Source organism: Oncorhynchus mykiss, chromosome 10 (genome assembly GCF_057628025.1).
Source record: "Oncorhynchus mykiss isolate SJ-2025 chromosome 10, ASM5762802v1, whole genome shotgun sequence".
Taxonomy (NCBI): domain Eukaryota; kingdom Metazoa; phylum Chordata; class Actinopteri; order Salmoniformes; family Salmonidae; genus Oncorhynchus; species Oncorhynchus mykiss.
The window spans coordinates 39,848,205-39,875,651 of record NC_143031.1 but is presented as its reverse complement, the minus strand read 5'-3'; the positions used below and the strand labels follow the sequence as shown (position 1 = coordinate 39,875,651).

General features: G+C 44.1%; 1 protein-coding gene across 36 annotated transcripts in view; it reads left to right on the top strand.

Moving 5' to 3' along the window:
* The window catches only part of LOC110533864 (RNA-binding protein Musashi homolog 2), a 321,141-nt gene that overhangs the window by 11,912 nt on the left and 281,782 nt on the right, over window positions 1–27,447 (top strand). For all 36 annotated transcript variants that reach the window (XM_090186588.1, XM_036990243.2, XM_090186587.1 and 33 more), the window contains exon 5: window positions 241–282. In XM_090186588.1, coding sequence (XP_090042714.1) covers window positions 241–282 — 42 coding nt within the window. The remainder of the gene's footprint in view (window positions 1–240; window positions 283–27,447) is intronic.

Genomic DNA, 27,447 nt, shown 5'->3' with positions numbered 1-27,447 from the left:
TATCTGGAGTCACAAACTCCAGACTCCAACACTGTAATCTTGAATGAATCATTTCCTCCAAACTTTCAAAGGCACTGTTCCCGTTTTGTGAACATCTTTTCGCATCTACATCAAAATGATGTTGTTGTCATTTTGGAGGAACTTTAGCATTTTATCTCTGTCGCTAAAATGTGAATGTTGATGCACAGTTGACAATGTCATTCCTTATTTACTTACTCCAAATGTTTCTGTCATTCACAGATTGATCCTAAGGTTGCCTTCCCCCGACGCGCTCAACCTAAGGTAAGAGCAAACCACCTCACTTAGTATTAGTGATACTAACTGACCAGTCAGCCTCCTTCTCTAAATCTATTTTTTTTATTAGCAACAGGACTCCTTTCATTTTCCCCACTCGTGTGTCATAATGGAAAAAGCATTCCAAAGGCACTTGTACTATGAGCTTGGGACCACTTCCTGCACAGTTGGAAGGTCACTTCTGTGGTCAGCAGTCATTTCCCCTATGCTGATCCCAATTTTACCAAAACAAACCAATAACAAAATAATGGGGATATTTGACATGTAGGTAACTTATTAATGATGACAGTATCATATCTTTCATAATGGCTTAATCCTGGCTCGGTTACTGGTTGTCTTCTGTGTGCAACACACACACACACGCACACACACACACACACACACACACACGCACACACACAGTGTGTTAAGGTTGTGTTGGTGATCATGATGTAGCTACAGTGGTGAGAGGTGTGCTCTTTATCCCCTCTGACTGGCTTTGGGTTAGAGGGGAGCGCCTTTAGGCCACTGTAGTGCTCTTCACATCAGACCTTTTAGACCTGAAACGGGCGGAGATCAATAATGTATTTTTCTCCTTCCCACCGGCTCACAGAGAGGTGTTGTTACTGAGCGGTTCTGGTTTCAAATGGGGAATTGGCAGTGAAAGCTTTCAAAGCCAGAGCACATGGTGTCTTACGGGTATCGGCATATGGTTGAGAAACTACCAGCTCTTTTTTCTCTCTCCCACATTTGCCTGTTTGTCACTTAAACCTTTTCTCTTCCTCGGCTTGTTCCTGAACATAAAACAAATAAAACACATCAAAAACAACCGACATGTTTTTCCTCTGGATTTTGGGATTTCAGTTGAAAGGGAAGCTAGCTCCTCCCTGGAAGACATAGCTGTTGTGCTTATTATTTTATACTTTTTACAACAATATGCTCTGTTTAGCTGGGACCAACATGTAAGAGAACGGAATCGCTCAGAAAAACATGAATTGTTCTCACACACTTATAAACATCCAGTGTCATTATGAAGGTAGGTTACCTCACTGGAAGAAAACAATGACTACTAAACAGAATTGCTACAGTAGTACAGAAAATGCCTGTCGTTGAGATGTTTTAGAAAACGGCAGGCTCTAGGGCAAGCTCATTAGAGGAGAAAATGGCTTTTATTTGTTTTAGTATTATGCAAGAGAATGTGGATTTCAAAGTATCTCAAAGAAATAGGATTAAGGCAGATAGATTAGCATTTCATGCCTTTCTCCTTCATATTTAATTGATTTAAGGCCTTTATAAGCAGTCTGGGTCTGAGGTTGCCATTTAGAAAGCACTTTCTGTCTTGAATTTGTCATCGTTTCTTCCCCCCACCTTCTTCTCCAGCCGGCTGCTAGTCGCTGTTGTTTAACAGGCCTGTCCTCATTGAGAGGGCTTCTATGGGGCCGGCTGCTAGGGCAGGCTACAGGTGCCTCAATGGCGCTGGGTTGTTGAGAGACCGATCGGCTTTGGTTTCCTCCTGGTTTTACTCCACCCCCTATCTACCCTGCACTGTTGCATATTGTGTATAGTACTGTTACTGTACCTTAAGTGATTGTAGATTTTGTAAGTAGCCTACATCTACATGTATCTCCCCAGGTACTTCAGACATTGGCCTTAGTGCTATTATAATGCACCCAGTTTCCTATATGATTATATACAGTGCATGAATATATAGGGGCCCCAATTATGTTAGAATTGTTCTACCTGGTCACACATGGATCCCCTACTGTCTTGAGCCAATAGATCTGCACAGCGTGATGTCTGTGTGAGGTGAATGGAGGGGTTAGGTATGAGAGAGCGATGGACAGGTGCTGTCTCTCTCTGTTCTCATCCTTTGTGGAGCTGTTCTCTTTGTATTTTCACAGGAACATGGAAACTGGGGGCTGATGACTGCCTGGTGTGTTTAGAAACCAAGGTGACGGTTGCTGCCCACATCGCTAAAGATTGGTTTCTCAGCTGTCCATGTCGTTACCGATACCGTCGCTGCTGCTGTTGTTGTTGCTGCGCTGCTGCTGTTGTTGTTGTTTTCACACTGCGGAATCACAGACAATCATAGCGTGTACCAACATGATTTTAATTGGCCACTTCTCTGGTAGATGAGCTCTGATGGCTTGTTATGGAAATGAAAGGAAGGAGCTGGGCCACTCAGAGAAGACGAGCAGCGCAGCTTAACCCCTTCTTTTCCGCCGGGCCGTCTCACCAGGGGCTGTTTGCCTCATTAGGCTTCACTAGCAGCCACTAGTCGCCACATCAATGGCAGTCATTGGACTGCACAGATGAGACAAGCCTCTCTGTACTGTACACAAATAGATATGTTCTGGATGTACTGAACAGTGGGAGCTATACTCTAAAGGAACTTAAAGGAGTAATACTGTTTACTTGGGTTGACAATCACAAAGTTTTATTTGGTGATATGATATGTATATTTTAATCAGGGAGAGGAAGTAACCTTCAAATGTTGACTGCCTTAACCAACCCCCCAAAACAACTAATCTCGTACGGTCTCATCTCGGCAAAAAAACTAATCTTGTTGTTTTGGAAAAGGAGGGAAGCGCCCTCTACCAAATTATGGCTTAGTGAATTGGCAAACACTGTACACTTAGAAAGAATTAGATATATTCTGAACAATAAATTATCAACATTTGATCAAATCTGGCAGCCTTTCCTCTCCTACTTGGACGAGTCGGCGCTGTGAAGTTGTACTTATTAACGCACTCTCAATTGTAATATTTTAATCTACCATTGGGCAGCATGTGCTGGCCCTGCCACCTGAGCAGTTGGGGGGGGGGGGATAGGTAGGGGGGAGTTTGGGGGAATAAGGGGAGGGGGGATAGGGGGGACATCTTCCCTCTTTCTTTCTACGCGTCCTTGTTTTGTATGTCGTGTTTTGTATTATTTGTTTTGCACCCAGAACTCTGGGTCTTGTTGTTCCTGTATGCTCTTTTATGGTTAGATAAGAATTGTATACCTGTCTTGTATACCTACCTATACACCATTCTTGTGTGTGTTTAATAAAAAATATTTGAAACAAATGTTGACTGCAGCTAACAAAGCGTACCGTAGTAGGCCTGAGTGGAAATGGATCTAGGTTATCAGTCATAAATACCATCAAAGCAGTGGCCCAGATTTCCCCTTCTGTCTGTGTGCGTGTCCACTGTGTACTCTGCCTGCCTCTCTCGCTTTCTGCCACTGCTGAAGGACTTCTACTGCTGGTGATAGTGGGAAGGGGAGGCTAGAGCGTCTAGAATAGATTCACTTTTGTCTGGTTCTGGGCCCCCACCTCTTTCTGAGGGACGTGTTGTGTGCTTAATGTTCTGAGTTGGAGAAAGGCTCCCAGGTGTCCCGTGGTGCTGGAGCTAGGGACAAACTTGTTGCTGAGAGAGAAAACTCCTCGCCAAGTTTTTAATGAAGTCCAAAGGTGACACTGTGTGAAGTACAGTACAGACAGAGCCCCCCTTACACACACACACACACACACACACACACACACACACACACACACACACACACACACACACACACACACACACACACACACACACACGCACACACACACGCACGCACGCACGCACGCACGCACGCACACACACACACACAACCAAAGACACAGAACAACAATTATGTAAGATGCGCACACACACAGACAGACAGACATGCACACACACACAAACTCCCTCAGAGAAACACACACACACTCCTTCACATCACCACACAAACACACTCCTTCACAAACACACACACACACACACTCCCTTACAGAAACACACACACTATTGGGAATGCTTGCCAAAGGAGAGAGGCCCAGGAGTGCAGTTCTCTACCCCAATGCCAATTAAGAAACCTGCACAAGGGCTGCTCTCCTACATTCTCTCCATTCTTACTTTCTTTCTTTCTCTGTTTCTCCCTCTCTGTCTCTCTCCCCTCCCTCCCTCCATTTCTTCCTCTTCTTTTCATTCTGGACAGCCTCACATAGCCCGGTGAATCCGCTGTTACGCCTCACTCAGATATGTTGTTTTTCTTTAGGTGATTTTAGTATTATAATCTTCTCCATCTCAGAATGATTTTCATTTCAACTGACACAGCTGACTGCTGGGAATTTGAAACCTTGGCTGCCAGCTACTCTAAATGTCCATATGAGTTTATTAAAAGCGCTAGATTCCCTGTTCAAACTCAGTCGTGCACCACTGCCAGAGTTTGAAAGAACATTCAAGGACAAAAGTCCTTTATATAGAACAGAATACATCATATTGAGCATATCTTTATATGCCATTAGCAGACACTTATCCAAAGAAACTTATAGACGTGTTGAATCCACTATCCTGGCATTGCAAACATCATGCACTTCCAACTGAGCTACAGAGGACCAGATCTCTATGTACATGTATATCTCTATGTATATCTCTATGTATATCTCTATGTACATGTATATCTCTATGTATATCTCTATGTACATGCTTATCTCTATGTATATCTCAATGTACATGTATATATCAATGTATATCTCTATGTACATGTATATCTCTATGTACTGTATATCTCTGTGTACATGTATATCTCTATGTATATCTCTATCTACATGTATATCTCTAATAGAGGTCGACCGATTATGATTTTTCAACACCGATACCGATTATTGGAGGACAAAAAAAGCCGATACCGATTAATCGGACGATTTTTGTATATTTATTTGTAATAATGACAAAATATTTATTTGTAATAATGACAATTATCCGCCTACCTCCTCATGCCTTTTGCACACAATGTATATAGACTCTTTTTTTTTCTTTTTTCTACTGTGTTATTGACTTGTTTATTGTTTACTCCATGTGTAACTCTGTGTAGTTGTCTGTTCACACTGCTATGCTTTATCTTGGCCAGGTCGCAGTTGTCAATGAGAACTTGCTCTCAACTAGCCTACCTGGTTAAATAAAGGTGAAATAAAAATAAAATAAAAAACAACAATACTGAATGAACACTTATTTTAACTTAATATAATACATAAATAAAATCAATTTAGCCTCAAATAAATAATGAAACATGTTCAATTTGGTTTAAATAATGCAAAAACAAAGTGTTGGAGAAGAAAGTAAAAGTGCAATATGTGCCATGCAAGAAAGCTAACATTTAAGTTCCTTGCTCAGAACATGAGAACATATGAAAGCTGGTGGTTCCTTTTAACATGAGTCTTCAATATTCCCAGGTAAGAAGTTTTAGGTTGTAGTTATTATAGGAATTATAGGACTATTTCTCTCTATACCATTTGTATTTCATGTACCTTTGACTATTGGATGTTCTTTTAGGCACTTTAGTATTGCCAGTGTAACATTATAGCTTCCGTACCTCTCCTCGCTCCTACCTGGGCTCGAACCAGGAACACAACGACAACAGCCACCCTCGAAGCAGCATTACCCATGCAGAGCAAGGGGAACAACTACTCCAAGTCTCAGAGCGAGTGACGTTTGAAATGCTGTTAGCGCGCACCCCGCTAAGTAGCTAGCCATTTCACATCACATCGTTACACCAGCCTAATCTCGGGAGTTAATAGGCTTGAAGTCATAAACAGCAGAGCTGCTAGTTATAGTTATAGTAGTTATAACTAATGATTATGATTGATTAAGTTTAATGCTAGCTAGCAACCTTGGCTTCTTACTGCATTCGCTTCTTACTGCATTCGTGTAACAGGCGGGCTCCTCGTGAGGCAGGTGGTTAGAGCGTTGGATTACTTAACCATAAGTTGCAAGATTGAATCCCTGAGCTGACAAGGTAAAAATCTGTCGTTCTGCCCCTGAACAATGCAGTTAACCCACCGTTCCTAGGCTGTCATTGAAAATAAGAATGTGTTCTTAATTGACTTACCTCGTTAAATAAAGATTAAATAAAGGTGTAAAAACTTTTCTTTTTTTTATCGGCAAAATCGGCATCCAAATGACCAATTTCCGATTGTTATGAAAACTTGAAATCGGCCCTAATTAATCGGCCATTCCGATTAATCGGTCAACCTCTAATCTCTATGTATATCTCTATGTATATCTTTATGTACATGTATATCTCTATCTATATATTTATGTACATGTATATCTCTATTTATGTACATGTACAGTGGGGAGAACAAGTATTTGATATACTGCCGATTTTGCAGGTTTTCCTACTTGTATTTCATGTACCTTTGACTATTGGATGTTCTTTTAGGCACTTTAGTATTGCCAGTGTAACATTATAGCTTCCGTACCTCTCCTCGCTCCTACCTGGGCTCGAACCAGGAACACAACGACAACAGCCACCCTCGAAGCAGCATTACCCATGCAGAGCAAGGGGAACAACTACTCCAAGTCTCAGAGCGAGTGACGTTTGAAATGCTGTTAGCGCGCACCCCGCTAAGTAGCTAGCCATTTCACATCACATCGTTACACCAGCCTAATCTCGGGAGTTAATAGGCTTGAAGTCATAAACAGCAGAGCTGCTAGTTATAGTTATAGTAGTTATAACTAATGATTATGATTGATTAAGTTTAATGCTAGCTAGCAACCTTGGCTTCTTACTGCATTCGCTTCTTACTGCATTCGTGTAACAGGCGGGCTCCTCGTGAGGCAGGTGGTTAGAGCGTTGGATTACTTAACCATAAGTTGCAAGATTGAATCCCTGAGCTGACAAGGTAAAAATCTGTCGTTCTGCCCCTGAACAATGCAGTTAACCCACCGTTCCTAGGCTGTCATTGAAAATAAGAATGTGTTCTTAATTGACTTACCTCGTTAAATAAAGATTAAATAAAGGTGTAAAAACTTTTCTTTTTTTTATCGGCAAAATCGGCATCCAAATGACCAATTTCCGATTGTTATGAAAACTTGAAATCGGCCCTAATTAATCGGCCATTCCGATTAATCGGTCAACCTCTAATCTCTATGTATATCTCTATGTATATCTTTATGTACATGTATATCTCTATCTATATATTTATGTACATGTATATCTCTATTTATGTACATGTACAGTGGGGAGAACAAGTATTTGATATACTGCCGATTTTGCAGGTTTTCCTACTTACAAAGCATGTAGAGGTCTGTAATTTTTTTTATCATAGGTACACTTCAACTGTGAAGTAATTAATTTGCATTTTATTGCATGACATAAGTATTTGATACATCAGAAAAGCAGAACTTAATAATTGGTACAGAAACCTTTGTTTGCAATTACAAAGATCATACGTTTCCTGTAGTTCTTGACCAGGTTTGCACACACTGCAGCAGGGATTTTGGCCCACTCAACCATACAGACCTTCTCCAGATCCTTCAGGTTTCGGGGCTGTCGCTGGGCAATACGGACTTTCAGCTCCCTCCAATTATTTTCTATTGGGTTCAGGTCTGGAGACTGGCTATGCCACTCCAGGACCTTGAGATGCTTCTTATGGAGCCACTCCTTAGTTGCCCTGGCTGTGTGTTTCCGGTTGTTGTCATGCTGGAAGAACCAGCCACGACCCATCTTCAATGCTCTTATTGAGGGAAGGAAGTTGTTGGCCAAGATCTCGCGATACATGGCCCCATCCATCCTTCCCTCATTACGGTGCAGTCGTCCTGTCCCCTTTGCAGAAAAGCATCCCCAAAGAATGATGTTTCCACCTCCATGCTTCACGGTTGGGATGGTGTCCTTGGGGTTGTACTCATCCTTCTTCTTCCTCCAAACACGGCGAGTGGAGTTTAGACCAAAAAGCTCTATTTTTGTCTCATCAGACCACATTATCTTCTCCCGATCATCCAGATGGTCATTGGCAAACTTCAGACAGGTCTGGACATGCGCTGGCTTGAGCAGGAGGACCTTGCGTGCGCTGCAGGATTTTAATCCATGACGGCGTAGTGTGTTACTAATGGTTTTCTTTGAGACTGTGGTCCCAGCTCTCTTCAGGTCATTGACCAGGTCCTGCCGTGTAGTTCTGGGCTGATCCCTCACCCTCCTCATGATCATTGATGCCCCACGAGGTGAGATCTTATATGGAGCCCCAGACCGAGGGTGATTGACCGTCATCTTGAACTTCTTCCATTTTCTAATAATTGCGCCAACAGTTGTTGCCTTCTCACCAATCTGCTTGCCTATTGTCCTGTAGCCCACCCCAGCCTTGTGCAGCTCTACAATTGTATCCCTGATGTCCTTACACAGCTCTCTGGTCTTGGCCATTGTGGAGAGGTTGGAGTCTGTTTGATTGAGTGTGTGGACAGGTGTCTTTTATACAGGTAACGAGTTCAAACAGGTGCAGTTAATACAGGTAATGAGTGGAGAACAGGAGGGTTCTTAAAGAAAAACTAACAGGTCTGTGAGAGCCGGAATTCTTACTGGTTGGTAGGTGATCAAATACTTATGTCATGCAATAAAATGCAAATTAATTACTCAAAAATCATACAATGTGATTTTCTGGATTTTTGTTTTAGATTCCGTCTCTCACAGTTGAAGTGTACCTATGATAAAAATTACAGACTACATGCTTTGTAAGTAGGGAAACCTGCAAAATCGGCAGTGTATCAAATACTTGTTCTCCCCACTGTATATCTCTCTCCCTCTCTCTCTCTCTCTCTCTCTCTCTCTCTCTCTATATATATATATATATATCTCTGTACATGTATATCTCTATTTATATCTCTGTGTACATGTATATCTCTATGTATATCTTTATGTATATCTCTATGTACATGTATATCTCTATGTATATCTCTATGTACATGTATATCTCTATGTATATCTCTATGTACATGTATATCTGTAAGTATATCTCTATGTATAACTCTATGTATATGTCTATGTACATGTATATCTCTATTTATACCTTTATGTATATGTATATCTCTATGTATATCTTTATGTACATGTATATCTCTATGCATATCTATGTACATGTATATCTTTATGTACATGTATATCTTTATGTACATGTATATATCTCTGTCCCTCTCTCCCTCTCTCTCTCTCTCTCTCTCTTTCTATATATATATATATATATATATATATATGTATATCTCTGTACATGTATATCTCTATTTATATCTCTGTGTACATGTATATCTCTATGTATATCTCTATGTACATGTACATCTCTATGTATATCTCTATGTACATGTATATCTGTAAGTATATCTCTATGTATAACTCTATGTATATGTCTATGTACATGTATATCTCTATTTATACCTTTATGTATATGTATATCTCTATGTATATCTTTATGTACATGTATATCTCTATGCATATCTATGTACATGTATATCTCTATGTACATGTATATATCTCTCTCCCTCTCTCCCTCTCTCTCTCTCTCTCTCTCTCTCTCTCTCTCTCTCTCTCTATATATATATATATATATATATATATATATATGTACTGTATATCTCTGTACATGTATATCTCTATGTATATCTTTTTGTACATGTATGTCTCTATGTATATCTCTATCTATATCTTTATGTACATGTATATCTCTATATATGTCTATGTAAATCTCTATGTACATGTATATCTCTATGTATATCTCTATCTATATATTTATGTACATGTATATCTCTATGTATATGTCTATGTACATGTATATCTCTATGTATATCTCTATCTCTATCTTTATGTACATGTATATCTCTATGTATATGTCTACGTACATGTATATCTCTATTTATATCTCTATGTACATGTATATCTTTATGTATATGTATATCTCTATGTACATGTATATCTCTATGTATAGTTATGTACATGTATATCTCTGTATATCTCTATGTACATGTATATATCTCTCTCCCTCTCTCTCTCTCTCTCTCTCTCTCTCTCTCTCTCTCTATATATATATATGTATGTATATCTCTATGTATATCTCTACGTATATCTTTATGTACATGTATATCTCTATGTATATCTCTATGTATATCTCTGTGTACATGTATATCTCTATGTATATCTCTGTGTATATCTCTATGTATATCTCTGTGTACATGTATATCTCTATGTATATCTCTGTGTACATGTATATCTCTGTGTATATCTCTATGTACATGTTTTCACATTGGATGATAGTAGGTCATCTTTCCATTCCTCCAAGACTGGAGACAATCATCTACCAACAGAAACACAACCTCACTGTTACTATGTGTATTTATGTTTTTCCTCCACGTAAATGCACTTCTGAAATGGGTTTTTAGAACCAACGGGAAGTGCATTGACTTTTCACTGAAAACAAGAAACAATCCGATAGCTGGCAAAGCTAACTTGGATCAGGGCAAGGGAAAAGTCAATCAATCAGTGTTCAGTTGATGGGATTGCTTTATCGCTACCTCCCTCTAACCTCCTGGTGAAAAAGGTTTGTAGCCGAGACAAACAAACCCACCCCCCCCCAGATAGAGGGCTACATGGAGAGATGTTTTTTCCCTTTGGTAATGGATGTGTGGGGTATCAGGAGATGTGTTTAAATCCCTGACCCTACACTGTTCCAGCTTTGAATGGCCTCAATGAAACTGGCCCAGACAAGAATGAGGCCAAAGCCCAGGCAGGTAGCCTAGTGGTTAGAGCGTTGGACAAGTAACTGAAAGGTTGCTAGATCGAATCCCTGAGCTGACAAGGTAAAAATCTGTCATTCTGCCCTTGAACAAGGCAGTTAACCCACTGTCCCTGGGCTGTCGTTGTAAATAAGAATTTGTTCTTAACTGACTTGCCTAGTTAAATAAAGGTTAAATAAAAAATAAAATATGAATGATTGTTTGTTGGGTGGTCAGACAGAATCACCAAAAGACAGTCAGAAGAGACTCAATCAGTCAAAGCACTGCTCAGTTTGATTGATGCTGTTTTCTCTTCTACTCATTGTAATTATATGATATGTATCATGTCTGTGTGTGTGTGTCAGTGGGCATATGTTGTTATTCTGAATGAACTATATGCTTGTCTTTGTGTTTAACCTGTATGTGCAGTACAGTATATGACTGTGTTCTCTGTGTCCTGTTGGCCCATTTCCCCTCCTCTTCTCTCCCTAGCCTGGTCTCTTTGCTGTGGGTCGAGGGTAATTAGGTTTGGTGGGGGGGGGGGGGGGGGGGGGGTTCATGGCCGTGTTGTGTACTTATCAATGGCAGCAGACAGGATAGACGAGAGGGAGGGCAGGGAGGACAGAGGGCTGCAGGAGCCTGGCCCTGCTAAACCTGATGCTGACTGATAGTAATGAGAAGACTCAGGCCAGCCAGGATTGAGACTAGCTGCCCCCCTCAACCCAACTCAACCCCCCTCATCACTACTAACTAACTATCAAAGCCCTCGTTTTATATGACACACGTGCACGCCTGCACACACATTGATGGCGCCGCCCCTCCCCAACCCCACCATATCTCCATTCACCTAGGATTCTTAAACTCTCACTGATTGGTAGATTCCAGCTTGTTGTTTGTGCACTTCTATTTGACCGATGAAGGCATATTTACATGTTATGACAGTACTGACACATAGTTACAGCCTGGCTGTTCTGCAGTGGCTTAGTTTTGCACTCACGTTGCTACTGAATTACGCAGAGCAGGCCCCAGCGGCACAGTCTCGCACGGCATTGTGGGAGACGGAGTGGGGAGTAGATTAGTTCCAGGGTCGGAGGCAGACAGGTTGAGCAAGATGGAATCTGGGAGCTGAGAACTGAGATAGTGTTCTGTTCTGCAGTGAGGAGAGGGGCCTAGTGGGACAGAGACAGAACAGAGCTCACCCAGTCACTCTCTGGCCAGAGAGCACCACATTCCTGGAGGCCTGACCCCACTGTGGCATCTCCCTGGCCTGGCGGGAAGCCTCTGGCCTGGCACGGAGCCTCTGGCCTGGGGCACGTGATAGCCAGAGAAGGGCCTAAGTGGCCTGGGTGACCACACATTCTCTGCCTCTGACACACAGAAATAAACAGCCCTGCCGAAGCAACACACAAGTAGATATTTGTCATCCCCTGTCCTGGGCTCGACTTTTGTTATGATCGTTTTTGGGAGGGAGGTGGGTATTTGTCACACCTGATGACTAGGCACAGCTGTGCTGCCAGTAATTATCAATTTTCTGCTACACTCGTCTCGAGAAGTGATTTAAGTCCTTCGTTGAGGGAAGTCTCTGCGGCTTCAATCCTACCCAGACACACAACACTGCTCCCCACAACCATTTAAAATAAATGCAGCATTAAAGTTGTAAAATAAATTATAATAATGTATTTCTAACCCAGAATGTATTAGAGAAGATTTGAATAATCTTAAAAGACCTTGCGGTATGCTCTGCCTAGTATGTTGCCTCTGCAGTGACCTTCATGTTTGACCTTGACTCTTATCTCTTTCAATTTGTATTCCAAGGGGCTTCCCCTCATGTAAATAAGAAATACCACACCACAGCACTTCAGCTAAACTATTTTCAAAACAGAACGTCTTTACTTTTCATCTGATCCTCTCGGCGTAATGTTAGTCAGAGACCAACATACAGGACCCAGGATGGATCTTCTTCTGGTTTCTGGCTGATGTAACGCTGAGTGCCTGCCAGGCCTATTAGAGCACCTTTGGAAGAGTGGACAATTATCTTACTCTGCCCATGCGTTAACTCTCCAACAAGCTGCTGTGGCAGTAGCTGAGACTGTAGCTGAGACTGTGCAGGCAACTAGGACTGCAGTGTTGCAGGATCCAAGTTATCACGGCTCTAAAAAGCCAACTCTTCCATCTATACAATAGCAACTCATCCTCTGCCCTCTTCTGCTTTCACCTTTCTGATTCAGATTCCTTTCAGACTTCATTCCGTTTTTTCCAACCAATGTCTGTCATTATTATAACCAGCAGAATTTGGTTCCAACTAAATTGTTTCACTGCAGCTAAATTGGGTAGATTGATGAGTTAGCTTATTTGATGGGAGGACTTTTTGAGTTGAATATCTAGTTGTGTTTTGACTTTCTATTCTTTGATAAATCCTCCATATGGAACTATTTATCCTCCCATGTAATATTGAACAGACATGTGTACCTCTAAATGTTGAATAACCTCAAACTTCAAACGACTGTCTCAGTAGAACATGAATTCAGAATGAATTTGAATCCCATCCACATATGAATATTCATAAAGTCGAGTTTGGATGTTCTACTGTGCCACTGTCATTTTTAGCCAAAGCAATCTTTAACTTATGAAACATTAAGGTATGCCTATTGCTGTAATATTTAACAGAGCTGTCTGCCTTATGCTTACACAACATGGAAGAGTTGAACATCCCCCCCTCCCCCCTCTCTCTCTGCTCCGTACTTGCTGAAACAGCTGATCTGCCACTGAGTCCCTGACTAAAGCCCAGTGGTGCCGCTCAGAGGAGCACCAACGCTGGAGGGGAAAGCTTAGCTCTTTTAGAGCATTGCATATAAATCCCCCTCTCAAACAAAACACAGTCAATTCCCAAGAGGTTCCAAATTGGCCAAACTAAACAAATGAATGGGATAAAGTGAACCCACTCGTTGACATGTCCTTTATAGCTACTGCTACCAGAGAGCCCTGGGTACCGCATGGAGGATGGCGGGAAGGAGAGGGGGGGGGGGGGGTGGGATAGGAGGGTAGAGGAGCTCAAAGCCCTCTGTAGTGTTGTGGTCTTCAGAGATAGGTTGACTTGTCCATGAAGTAGTCCTGACCTGTAATGCCCTTGCCCTTGTAGCAGATGCCCTAGTTCTGCAGCCGCACCGGCCTGTGTGTGTGTGTGTGTGTGTGTGTGTGTGTGTGTGTGTGTGTGTGTGTGTGTGTGTGTGTGTGTGTGTGTGTGTGTGTGTGTGTGTGTGTGTGTGTGTGTGGGTTTTGCATGCTCTGTCCGTTCACAGCCCCCAGTGTTGGAGCTTTTATCTGCCTGGGTGGCTGGCGCTCTCTCTCCTCCCTCTCCTTACGCTGCTTGCCTACTACTTGGTTTGTTTCTTCTCCCCTTTATTGAAATTCACATATCTTTCTCCTTCATGCATCTTGCTAGGGGAAGGCTTTTGTGTGATGAGTATGTGTGTGCTTGCTGTGTGTGTTTTGTTTGAGGCCTGGCAGAAATGTTTTTTTGGTTCCGTCTAATCGTGACTCATAACGAACAGCTCCTCACTGACACACCACTCCCCTCCCTAGCCCTCTATGTTCCTCTCATTCTCCCCCTATCAAGGCACAAGGCGAGACCCAGAAGCAGACACAGGAGGCAGGTGGTTGGAGTCTTACAATGTTTATTAATCCAAAGGGGTAGGCAAGAGAATGGTCGTGGACAGGCAAAAAGGTCAAAACCAGATCACAGTCCAGGAGGTACAGAGTGGCAGAGAGGCTTGTGGTCAAGGCAGGCAGAATGTTCAGGCAGGCGGGTACAGAGTCCAGAAACAGGCAAGGGTCAAAACCGGGAGGACTAGAAAAAGGAGAATCCAAAAAGCAAGAGAACAGGAAAACCGCTAGTTGACTTGGAAACATACAAGACAAACTGGAACAGAGAGACAGGAAACACAGAGATAAATACACTGGGGAAAATAAGCGACACCTGGAGGGGGTGGAGACAATAACGAGGACAGGTGAAACAGATCAGTGTGTGACACACCCTCTTTCTCAGTATCTGTCTCTTCCTTTCTACTGTATCCCCACTCACTTTTTAATAGTCACACTCCCTGTCTCCCTTGTTCCCTCCCTCTCTTCCTTTCACTCTCCTCCTTTCTGTTTCTCACCCCCCTGTTCTCTTCGTTTGCATCAGCTTGATAAATCTGAAGCTAAATTTAGAGGCATTTCTTCTCTGCAAAAAATACATTACTGGCTCTCAGAGAGAGAGAGAGAGAGAGAGAGAATGAGTGCGAGTACAGCAGGAATGACAGAGGAGAGGAGAGAGAGACTCCAGCCCCTGCCTCTTCCCCTCCCACAATACTGTCTTTACACATCAGTAGTTCAGAATGTGTAAGTTAGTTTGACTACTGCCTACTTGCTACTGGATTTCATTGGACAGTATTTGTAGATGAAGGTATGAACTTAGAGTGCTGCCTGCCTGAAGTTTAAGCAAAGGTAAATGCAGACTTGGTTGTCTAGATCCTGGTTGTCTAGATCCTAGTTGTCTAGTTCCTGGTTGTCTAGATCCTGGTTGTCTAGATCCTGGTTGTCTAGATCCTGGTTGTCTAGATCCTAGTTGTCTAGATCCTAGTTGTCTAGATCCTAGTTGTCTAGATCCCAGTTGTCTAGATCCCGGTTGCCTAGATCCCAGTTGTCTAGATCCTAGTTGTCTAGATCCTAGTTGTCTAGATCCTAGTTGTCTAGATCCATTACATTGATGCTGATCAATTAGGCCTAATCTCCTGCTGAGACTCCTTCATACCTTATTAGGTATAGTGTACCATAAACCCTATAATACCTTATACTTGACAGGAGTAAAGTAGTGATGACATACGGTGAGGCTGATACATTTCTTCATGCCCTTTATCCTGACTCGCACCATATGAAATGTCTCTGGTGACCTTCACCATGAAAAGGGGGCATATCCGAATTCACAAGGATTTCTTCGACCGTATTTGCACAGAGTTAGTGCGCCATCACTATGTTGAGTAGTGCTGTGCTACATAAGACTATATAGACTGGTCTGGCCCAGTTTCTAATGGAATAGTGGAATTACTCTCTAATTCTGCTTGGAGTGCTTTTACTCCTTCTCCATTAGTATGTTTTGATAATGCTGGGTAGAACTCCATGCTTTGATTGGGATATATTTGAAAATCCCAGGACGCCCACATTGCATCAATAACGGAAGCACCTTGGTACACCAGCGTTTTAGAGGCAATTACTGTGAGATCGATAGAAAAGAGGCTTGCAGTAACAGAGGGATCTAGTGGAGCAACATTGGTTGTGTGTGTGGGCATGGGGGATTTCATGTGAATAAGGCACATGGAAGGGTGTGTGCGTGTGCGTTGGTGCGTGTGCACTGTAGACTCAGGCAGACCTATGGAAGGGCCTTGATAGGCAGCCAGGGCCAGAACCCAGCCCAGCCGTGGAGCTAGCTGCATGAGCTTCACACTGAGTGGAGATGGCCAGTGCAGCTGAACTAACAACAACAGGCAGGCCTTCAGAAGGGGTCTCCCTGTCTGGCTTCTCATGAAGAATTTGTAACCCACATAAGTGTTTTGGTTCTCATGCCCTATTAAGTCTTAAAATAAATCACTTTCCAAATGGATACTGGCTGTATTTCTGTATTCTGAAAGTCACATATCTTGAAAACTTGAGTGCTGACAAGCAAAACATTTTGGGACTAAGTCAACAATGGACTAATGAAACAAATACCAAAATATAGTTTTGGGGTTTTCCTTTAAGGCTTCTGAAACACAGCACAGGGTATGTATGCTGCTGAGCTATCTAGCTAGGTGCAAAAATCACAGGATGCCACTGTTCATGAATCAGCATACATTTAATGTATAACAAATCACTGTCTGTACAGTTTATATAGTTGGGAGGTTTAAACAACCACTACCTTATCTTTGTACTAAAGTCGTTTCCAGTGGTTTCCCTTACCCTGTATATACTGTATACTATTGATGGGCTGATTCAGTGGACATTACTCACCCTCCTCTCTATAGCAGCTCTGGCAGCAGGGTAATGGTCTGCACACTGGCCTCTCTCTCTCCCTTTCTGTCCTCTCTCTCTCTCCCTCTCTGTCTTTCACCCTGTCTTTCTCTCTCTCCCTTTCTGTCCTCTCTCTCTCTCCCTCTTTGTCTTTCACCCTGTCTTTCTATCTCTCCCTTTCTGTCCTCTCTCTCTCTCTCCCTCTCTGTCTTTCACCCTGTCTTTCTCTCTCTCCTCTCTCTCTCCCTCTCTCTCTCTTGCAATTCAATTCAATTCAAAGGGCTTTATTGGCATGGGAACATATGTTTACATTGCCAAAGCAAGTGAAATAGATAATAAACAAAAGTTAAATAAACAATACAAAATTAACAGTAAACATTGCACTCACAAATTTCAAAGGAATAGAGACATTTCAAATGTCATATTATGGCTATATACAGTGTTGTAACAATATGCAAATAGTTCAAGTACAAAAGGGAAAATAAATAAACATAAATATGGGTTGTATTTACAATGGTGTTTGTTCTTCACTGGTTGCCCGTTTCTTGTGGCAACAGGTCACACATCTTGCTGCTCTGATGGCACACTGTGGTATTTCACCCAATAGATATGGGAGTTTATCAAAATTGGATTTGTTTTGGAATTCTTTGTGGGTCTGTGTAATCTTAGGGGAAATATCTGTCTCTAATATGGTCATACATTTGGCCGGAGGTTAGTACAGCTCAGTTTCCACCTCATTTTGTGGCCAGTGTGCACATAGCCTGTTTTCTCTTGAGAGCCAGGTCTGCCTACGGCGTCCTCTCTCAATAGCAAGGCCATGCTCACTGAGTCTGTACAGTCAAAGCTTTCCTTCATTTTTGGGTCAGTTACAGTGGTCAGGTATTATGACACTGTGTATTCTCTGTTTAGGGACAAATAGCATTCTAGTTTGCTCAGTTTTTTGGTAAATTCTTTCCAATGTGTCAAGTAATTATCTTTTTGTTGGGTCTAATTGTGTTTCTGTTGCTGTCCTGGGGCTCTGTAGGGTCTGTTTGTGTTTGTGAATAGAGCCCAGGACCAGCTTGCTTAGGGGACTCTTCTTTAGGTTAATCTCTCTGTAAGTGATGGCTTTGTTATGGAAGGTTTGGGAATCACTTCCTTTTAGGTGGTTGTAGAATTTAATGGCACTTTTTTAGTTTTTTATAATTAGTGGTTATTGGCCTAATTCTTCTCTGCATGCATTATTGGGTGTTTTACGTTGTACATGGATGAAGTTTTTGCAGAATTTGTCCCATTGTCCCATTTTGTAAATTATTGATTGGTGAGCAGACCCTAGACCTCACAACCATAAAGGGCAAGGGGTTCTATAATTGATTCAAGTATTTTTAGCCAGATCCTAATTGGGATGTCAAATTGTATGTTCCTTTTGATGGCGTAGCAGGCCCTTCTGACCTTGTCTCGCAGATCCTTCACAGCTTTGTAGAAGTTACCAGTGGTGCTGATGTTTAGGCCGAGGTGGGTATAGTTGTTTGTGTGCTCCAGGGCAGCGGTGTCAAGATGGAATTTGTATTTGTGGTCCTGGCAACTGGACCTTTTTTGGAACGCCATTATTTTTGTCTTACTGAGATTTACTGTCAGGGCCCAGGTCTGACAGAATCTGTGCAGGAGATCTAGGTGCTGTTTGTAGGCCCTCCTTGGCTGGGGACAGAAGCACCAGATCATCAGCAAACAGTAGACATTTGACTTCAGATTCTAGTAGGGTGAGGCCGGTTGATGCAGACTGTTCTAGGGCCCTCGCCAATTCATTTATATATATGTTGAAGAGGGTGTGGCTCAAGCTGCACCCCTGTCTCACCCCACGGTAGTGGAAATAAATGTTTTTTTGTGTGTGTTTTTTTACCGCACACGTGTTGTTTGTGTACATGGATTTTATAATGTTGTATGTTTTTCCACCAACACCGCTTTCCATCAATTTGTATTGCAGACCCTCATGCCAAATTGAGTCAAAAGCTTTTTGGAAATCAACAAAGCATGAGAAGACTTTGCCTTTGACTTGGTTTGTTTGTTTGTCAATTAGGGTGTGCAGGGTGAATACGTGGTCTGTCGTATGGTCATTTGGTAAAAAGCCCATTTGACATTTGCTCAGTACATTGTTTTCACTGAGAAAAGGTGCAAGTCTGCTGTTAATAATAATGCAGAGGATGTTCCCAAGGTTGCTGTTGATGCATATCGCACGGTAGTTATTGGGGTCAAATTTGTCTCCACTTTTGTGGATTGGGGTGATCAGTCCTCGAGTTCCAATATAGAGGAAGATGCCAGAGCTGTGGATGATGTTAAAGAGTTTAAGTAAAGCCAATTGGAATTTGTGGTCTGTATATTTTATCATTTCATTTAGGATTGTTTTAGTGATTCACCATAGACTCAGGTTTTCTTGGTCTCTATGTTTTTGGTTGGATAGGTTTCTCAATTTCCTTCTTAGATTTTTGCATTATTCATCAAACCATTTATGATTTTTTTTAGGTTGTCTGCTTGAAATGGTTTGATTTGTTTGGGAAGCTGAAAGGTCAAATATAGTTTTTAGGCTTTCTACTGCCAAGTCTATACCTTCACTATTACAGTGAAAAGTTTTGTCCAGGAAGTTGTCTAGAAGGGATTGTATTTGTTGTTGCCTTATTGTTTTCTAGTAGGTTTCTACACTACTTTCCGTCCATCTATAGCATTTCTTAATATTGTGCAGTTCCTTTGGCTTTGATGCCTCATGATTATTGCTCTGTTCAAGTAGACTGTGATTTTGCTGTGATCTGATGTTAACTGTGAACGCTCTGAGAGACTCTGGGTTGCGGTCAGTGATAAAGTAATCTACAGTACTACTGCCAAGGGATGAGCTGTAGGTGTACCTACCATAGCGGTCCCCTCGAAGCCTACCATTGACTATGTACAGACCCAGTGTGCAACAGAGCTGCAGGAGTTGGGTCCCATTTTTCTTGGTTGTTTTGTCATAGTTGTGTCTAGGTGGGCATATTTGGGAGGGAATACTGTCAACTCCAGGTAGGTGTTTGTCCCCCTGGCTGCTGAGAGTATCAGGTTCTTGTCCAGTTCATTTAGGTCGCCACAGACTAGTACATGTCCCTGGGCCTGGAAATGGTTGATCTCCCCCTCTAGGATGGAGAAGCTGTCATCGTTAAAGTATGGGGATTCTATTGGGGGGATATAGGTAGAGCACATATATAGGACATATTTCTCTGTTGAGATCATTTCCTTATTTATTTCTAGCCAGATGTAAAATGTTCCTGTTTTGACTAATTTAATAGAGTGGGTTAGGTCTGCTCTATACCAAATGAGCATACCCCTGTGAGTCTCTTCCCTGTTTCACACCTGGTAGTTTGGGACTTCTAGCTCTCTGTAACCTAGAGGGCAACCAGTGCGTCCGTCTCCTCTGTACCAGGTTTCTTGTCGAATGCCAATGTCTGTATTTCCAATTTCTTTGATGAAGTCTGGGTTCCTGCTCTTTAGGCCAAAGGCAGATGACCTCAGACCTTATATACTCTCTCTCTCTCTCTCTCTCTCTCTCTCTCTCTCTCACACACTCTTTCTCCCTTGTCTCTCTCTCTCTCTCTACCTCTCTCGCACACTCTCCCTCCCTCCCTCCCTCCCTCTTTGCCCTTCCTCTCTTTTTCTCTCTTGCACATCCTCTCAGTCACAGTGGAACGTCTCCCCTTCCATAGCATCCCGACTTCTCCCTTCTGTTTATGTAGCGGACTAAAGGAAGGGAGAGACATGAATCATCCTCTTCCTCCTCACAGGAAGCAGCAGCACGCAATGACTCCACCACTCCATCACGCCACACACTTCAGGAAGGAGAAAGGACGTTGTAAAGAGTAATTAGTTGGCCATTAAGATTTATGGTGCAATTATCTGCTAGGTTCAACAACACTTAAGGTACCTTTAAGTAAACAATGAGGGCCCTGAGGAAGAAAACCCTTGTGTGTTTTAACCTTCCATCGGACTGTGTTTGAAGGGACTGGGAACGCGGGTGTTTATTTTCTAAGGCCCAGTGTGTGAACTCTTGCCTTCCCTAAGCAAATGGTTGTGCCTCTCTCCCTCCTCTCTCTTACCCCAAGCGTGAGGTTTGCTGCTCAGGCATAATTGCCAGCTTAATTAACAATCAGTTAGACCAACTGATTAATTAGTCTGGCTGAGCTTCTTTGTACTCGGCCTTCTGAGAATTCACACTGTTTGATTGATGAGCTGGCCACCGGTCTCCATCACTCTGGAAAAACCTCTCTGGCTCCCTAGCCTTCACCCTCCCCCCCATTCTCTTTGAGATCACATGCACTATGTGGAGATCCAAGGAGGTTTCTAACTGAAGGGAACACCTGGTTTGAGCACGTTATGGTCATTCCACAAAAAGAGTTCCTTTGGCTTCCCTTTGATGTTTAAAGTAGAAATTGTGAACCAATATTGAATTTTAAAAGTCTGTTATATTAAATGAAGTGCACTTTAATATAGGCCACATGGAGAATTCAATACATCTGAAGAATCTTATTTATTTAATGTGATTCATTTAATCACATGAAATGTCTGTCCGTCATTTTATGGTTAACCCTGTTTTACGTGAACTGAACTCTCGTTTTAATATGGTGAAACTATTACTATAATTTTTTATACATAATAAAACAGAGTGTAAAGGCAGGCGAGCTGGTTCTTTTCTTTTTGGTCATTTTCTGTGTTCGTTGTGGAAAACCGAGCAGGTTGAGCATAACATGTCAACCCTGTTACCCATAGATAGACAGGCTAGAATAACACGTCAACCCTGTTACCCATAGATAGACAGGCTAGAATAACATGTCAACCCTGTTACCCATAGATAGACAGGCTAGAATAACACGTCAACCCTGTTACCCATAGATAGACAGGCTAGAATAACACGTCAACCCTGTTACCCATAGATAGACAGGCTAGAATAACACGTCAACCCTGTTACCCATAGATAGACAGGCTAGAATAACACGTCAACCCTGTTACCCATAGATAGACAGGCTAGAATAACACGTCAACCCTGTTACCCATAGATAGACAGGCTAGAATAACACGTCAACCCTGTTACCCATAGATAGACAGGCTAGAATAACACGTCAACCCTGTTACCCATAGATAGACAGGCTAGAATAACACGTCAACCCTGTTACCCATAGATAGACAGGCTAGAATAACACGTCAACCCTGTTACCCATAGATAGACAGGCTAGAATAACACGTCAACCCTGTTACCCATAGATAGACAGGCTAGAATAACACGTCAACCCTGTTACCCATAGATATACAGGCTAGAATAACATGTCAACCCTGTTACCCATAGATAGTCATGCTAGAATAACACGTCAACCCTGTTACCCATAGATAGACAGGCTAGAATAACACGTCAACCCTGTTACCCATAGATAGACAGGCTAGAATAACATGTCAACCCTGTTACCCATAGATAGACAGGCTAGAATAACACATCAACCCTGTTACCCATAGATAGACAGGCTAGAATAACACATCAACCCTGTTACCCATAGATAGACAGGCTAGAATAACACATCAACCCTGTTACCCATAGATAGACAGGCTAGAATAACACATCAACCCTGTTACCCATAGATAGACAGGCTAGAATAACACGTCAACCCTGTTACCCATAGATAGACAGGCTAGAATAACACGTCAACCCTGTTACCCATAGATAGACAGGCTAAAATAACACATCAACCCTGCTACCCATGATAGACAGGCTAGAATAACATGTCAACCCTGTTACCCATAGATAGACAGGCTAGAATAACACGTCAACCCTGTTACCCATAGATAGACAGGCTAGAATAACACATCAACCCTGTTACCCATAGATAGACATGCTAGAATAACACGTCAACCCTGTTACCCATAGATAGACAGGCTAGAATAACACGTCAACCCTGTTACCCATAGATAGACAGGCTAGAAATGTGAATGTGAATATTGTGAACCTGGCATTCAATTGCCCCTTCCTGTTGCAGACAACAAGCTTCCATTCCCCCTGTCACAAGGAGATTTATGTCTAACTTAAGATAAAATCGGCAACCCTGTTACTTATTTGGCACTTAATATGCACTTACTATAGTATTTTCTAGTCTTACTATAGTCTTTATGAGATGGTAAAACATGTTTTTTATTAAGTTGAACATGTGCTCTTTAAGACAAAACAAAACATTTAGTTGACAAAAAGGTAGTAATTTGTTGGATCTTCCCTGTGCTGAACATGCTCCTGGATGTGCGCACAGAGATACCACCCCAGGAGGTAGAAAAAGCATCTCAGAGGGCGAAGAGAAGTGTCCTCATCTTGCATCAATAGCAGGGATAAGGAGTGTTGTGGTGCAGGCAAACTGAACAACCATGAATGTGAAGAGTAGCTTTAAGAAGGGATTACAGTGTCTGTGTGTGTGTGTCTGCGTGTGTCTGTCTGTCTGTCTGTCTGCTGGTGTGTTTGTTTGCATGTGTATCTGCGTGTGTCTGCGTGTGTGTGTGTGTGTGTGTGTGTCTGCGTGTGTCTGTCTGTCTGCTGGTGTGTTTGTTTGCATGTTTATCTGCGTGTGTGTGTGTCTGCGCATGTGTGTGTGTGTGTGTCTGCGCATGTGTGTGTGTGTGTGTCTGCACGTGTGTGTGTGTGTCTGCATGTGTGTGTGTGTGTGTCTGCGCGCGCGTGTGTGTGTCTGCGCGCGCGTGTGTGTGTCTGCGCGCGCGCGTGTGTGTCTGCGCGCGCGTGTGTGTGTCTGCGTGTGTGTGTGTGTGTCTGCGCGCGTGTGTGTGTGTCTGCGCGTGTGTTTGTGTGTGTCTGCGTGTGTGTGTGTTTGTGTCTGCGCGCGTGTGTGTGTGTCTGCGTGTGTGTGTGTGTGTGTGTGTGTGCCTGCGCGTGTGTGTGTGTGTCTGCACGTGTGTGTGTGTCTGCACGTGTGTGTGTATCTGTGTGCCTGTGTGTGTGTACATCCCCATAACGCCTCCTGCTAACCTCACTCACCACAGTGAAAATGATGACTATAACTGGTGTGCTTTACCGCTCTAACTTATGGCTGTGAGTTGACTTAGGAAACATGCACAGCGGTGCGTTTCACTGAAACACCCTACTAATTATGTCCAACCTACACCTTTCTCTCTCTCTCTCTGTCTCTCGCACATTTCACTTCTCAACTTCTTAAAGAAATGTAAATAATGCATGACAGGCGGTGCCGTTTTTGTCTTTTCCATTTAGCTAGGCGGACTAGCTAAATCAAAGGGGAACGAAACCCAGTGGTTTTCTTTCTATCCCCTCAGAAAGCATGTGCCGGTTTGGAAGCTTATTCACAGCGATCAGGTGGTGCTGTAATCAGCACCTCTGGGTTGCTAGCTCAACACAACAACAGAATAGGAAAGGAAGTCTCTCTTTCTCTCTCTCTCTCTCTCTTTGTGAGAGACTCTCCTTTTTCTAAAGCAGGAGGAAGGAGGCAGGAGGAGGGAGGTAGAAAAGCATGGTGGGGACCGTCAGACAGTGGGCTTCATGGCTCTGGGCCGGGGAAGTAAATGTCAGCTCCCCGCAGGGTGCTGTGGAAGGCAGCGCCCGGTGCCTTTGACTGGGTTGCTATGCTACTGTTACTGGCCTCAGTGGCCTGTTGCGGCAGGTATCCTCAATGAGGCCTGACAGAGGGGCAGGGCTGGGCTCTAGAGGAGAGAGGGGAGTGGTACCTCCACTACTACTCATAGGTTGGAGGGAGAGGTGGAGGAGGAGGGGACACGGCATGGGAGACCGGGGGTGTGGTGTGGAGCGACCCCAGCTGGGGTTCAAGGAAGCACAGAGCTGGAGGCTTCTAACTGTTAACTGCTTCCACAACCAGTGCAGGAAGTAATAAGCAATTAGAACCAAAAAAACACTGACTGACTGCCCTTCTCCCTGACAAAAAAAAAACCCGGCCAATTATGTATTTTCTCCAAGCTCTTTGAAGACACGTGATTCTGGGGTGTTGGGGGTTGGGAGGCCATTACTTACAGTGTATACTCAGAAACAGGTCAGACTCCTTCAGCATCTGGTCTGTCCCATGCTGTTCACTGTCCAGTAGTGTAGCTGTGGGTCTAACCCAGCAGAAACCTGCTTTGTGTATTTGAGAACCCTCATCACTCTAGAGGGGGTCTAGAGGAGTCAGGGAGAGAGGTGGGGTGAAGAGGCAGGCTGTAATTTGACTGGCCAGCCAACAAAGACAGAGCCATGACCTCTCTTCCTCTACCGGGAGCAGCACTGTGTCAACTTTATGGCCCACACGCTTGGGAGGAGGGGAGGGGAGGGGAGGGGGGAATTCTGCTTGGTTGATGGATGAAGGTAACTTTTCAATTGTTTCAAGTCAGCTGTTATGATAGAGATGGAGTGCATCGATGGAGAGGGTGTAAGGGAGAGGGAGGTAGAGAGAGGGTGAAAGGGAGAGGGAGGTAGAGAGAGGGTGAAGGGGAGAGGTAGAGAGATGGTGAAAGGGAGAGGGAGGTAGAGAGAGGGTGAAGGGGAGAGGGAGGTAGAGAGAGGGTGAAGGGGAGAGAGAGGTAGAGAGATAGGGAGAGGGAGGTAGAGAGATAGGGAGAGGGAGGTAGAGAGATAGGGAGAGGGAGGTAGAGAGAGGGTGAAGGGGAGAGGGAGGTAGAGAGAGGATGAAGGGGGGAGGGAGGTAGAGAGAGGGTGAAAGGGAGAGGGAGGTAGAGAGATAGGGAGAGGGAGGTAGAGAGATAGGGAGAGGGAGGTAGAGAGAGGGTGAAGGGGAGAGGGAGGTAGAGAGAGGGTGAAAGGGAGAGGGAGGTAGAGAGAGGGTGAAGGGGAGAGGGAGGTAGAGAGATGGTGAAAGGGAGAGGGAGGTAGAGAGAGGGTGAAGGGGAGAGGGAGGTAGAGAGAGGGTGAAAGGGAGAGGGAGGTAGAGAGATAGGGAGAGGGAGGTAGAGAGAGGGTGAAGGGGAGAGGGAGGTAGAGAGAGGGTGAAAGGGAGAGGGAGGTAGAGAGAGGGTGAAGGGGAGAGGGAGGTAGAGAGAGGGTGAAAGGGAGAGGGAGGTAGAGAGAGGGTGAAGGGGAGAGGGAGGTAGAGAGAGGGTGAAAGGGAGAGGGAGGTAGAGAGAGGGTGAAAGGGAGAGGGAGGTAGAGAGAGGGTGAAAGGGAGAGGGAGGTAGAGAGAGGGTGAAAGGGAGAGGGAGGTAGAGAGAGGGTGAAAGGGAGAGGGAGGTAGAGAGAGGGTGAAGGGGAGAGGGAGGTAGAGAGAGGGTGAAGGGGAGAGGGAGGTAGAGAGATGGTGAAAAGGAGAGGGAGGTAGAGAGAGGGTGAAGGGGAGAGGGAGGTAGAGAGAGGGTGAAAGGGAGAGGGAGGTAGAGAGATGGTGAAGGGGAGAGGGAGGTAGAGATATGGGGAGAGGGAGAGGGGGGTAGAGAGATGGGGAGCGGGAGAGGGGGGTAGAGAGATGGTGAAGGGGAGAGGAAGGTAGAGAGATGGTGAAAGGGAGAGGGAGGTAGAGAGAGGGTGAAGGGAAGAGGGAGGTAGAGAGAGGGTGAAAGGGAGAGGGAGGTAGAGAGAGGGTGAAGGGAAGAGGGAGGTAGAGAGAGGGTGAAAGGGAGAGGGAGGTAGAGAGATGGTGAAGGGGAGAGGGAGGTAGAGAGATGGTGAAGGGGAGAGGGAGGTAGAGAGATGGTGAAAGGGAGAGGGAGGTAGAGAGAGGGTGAAAGGGAGAGGGAGGTAGAGAGATGGTGAAGGGGGAGAGGAGGTAGAGAGGTGGGGAGAGGGAGGTAGAGATGGGGAGAGGGAGGTAGAGAGATGGTGAAGTGGAGAGGGGGGAGAGAGATGGGGGGAGAGGGAGGTAAAGAGATGGTGAAGGGGAGAGGGAGGTAGAGAGAGGGTGAAGGGGAGAGGGAGGTAGAGAGAGGGTGAAGGGAAGAGGGAGGTAGAGAGAGGGTGAAAGGGAGAGGGAGGTAGAGAGATGGTGAAGGGAGAGGGAGGTAGAGAGATGGTGAAGGGGAGAGGGAGGTAGAGAGATGGTGAAAGGGAGAGGGAGGTAGAGAGAGGGTGAAAGGGAGGGGAGGTAGAGAGATGGTGAAGGGAGAGGGAGGTAGAGAGGTGGGGGGAGGGAGGTAGAGAGATGGGGAGAGGGAGGTAGAGATGGTGAAGTGGAGAGGGGGGGGAGAGAGATGGGGGAGAGGGAGGTAAAGAGATGGTGAAGGGAGAGGGAGGTAGAGAGAGGGTGAAGGGGAGAGGGAGGTAGAGAGATGGTGAAAGGGAGAGGGAGGTAGAGAGAGGGTGAAGGGGAGAGGGAGGTAGAGAGAGGGTGAAGGGGAGAGAGAGGTAGAGAGATAGGGAGAGGGAGGTAGAGAGATAGGGAGAGGGAGTAGAGAAATAGGGAGAGGGAGGTAGAGAGAGGGTGAAGGGGAGATGGAGGTAGAGAGAGGATGAAGGGGGAGGGAGGTAGAGAGAGGGTGAAAGGGAGAGGGAGGTAGAGAGATAGGGAGAGGGAGGTAGAGAGATAGGGAGAGGGAGGTAGAGAGAGGGGAAGGGGAGAGGGAGGTAGAGAGAGGGTGAAAGGGAGAGGGAGGTAGAGAGAGGGTGAAGGGGAGAGGGAGGTAG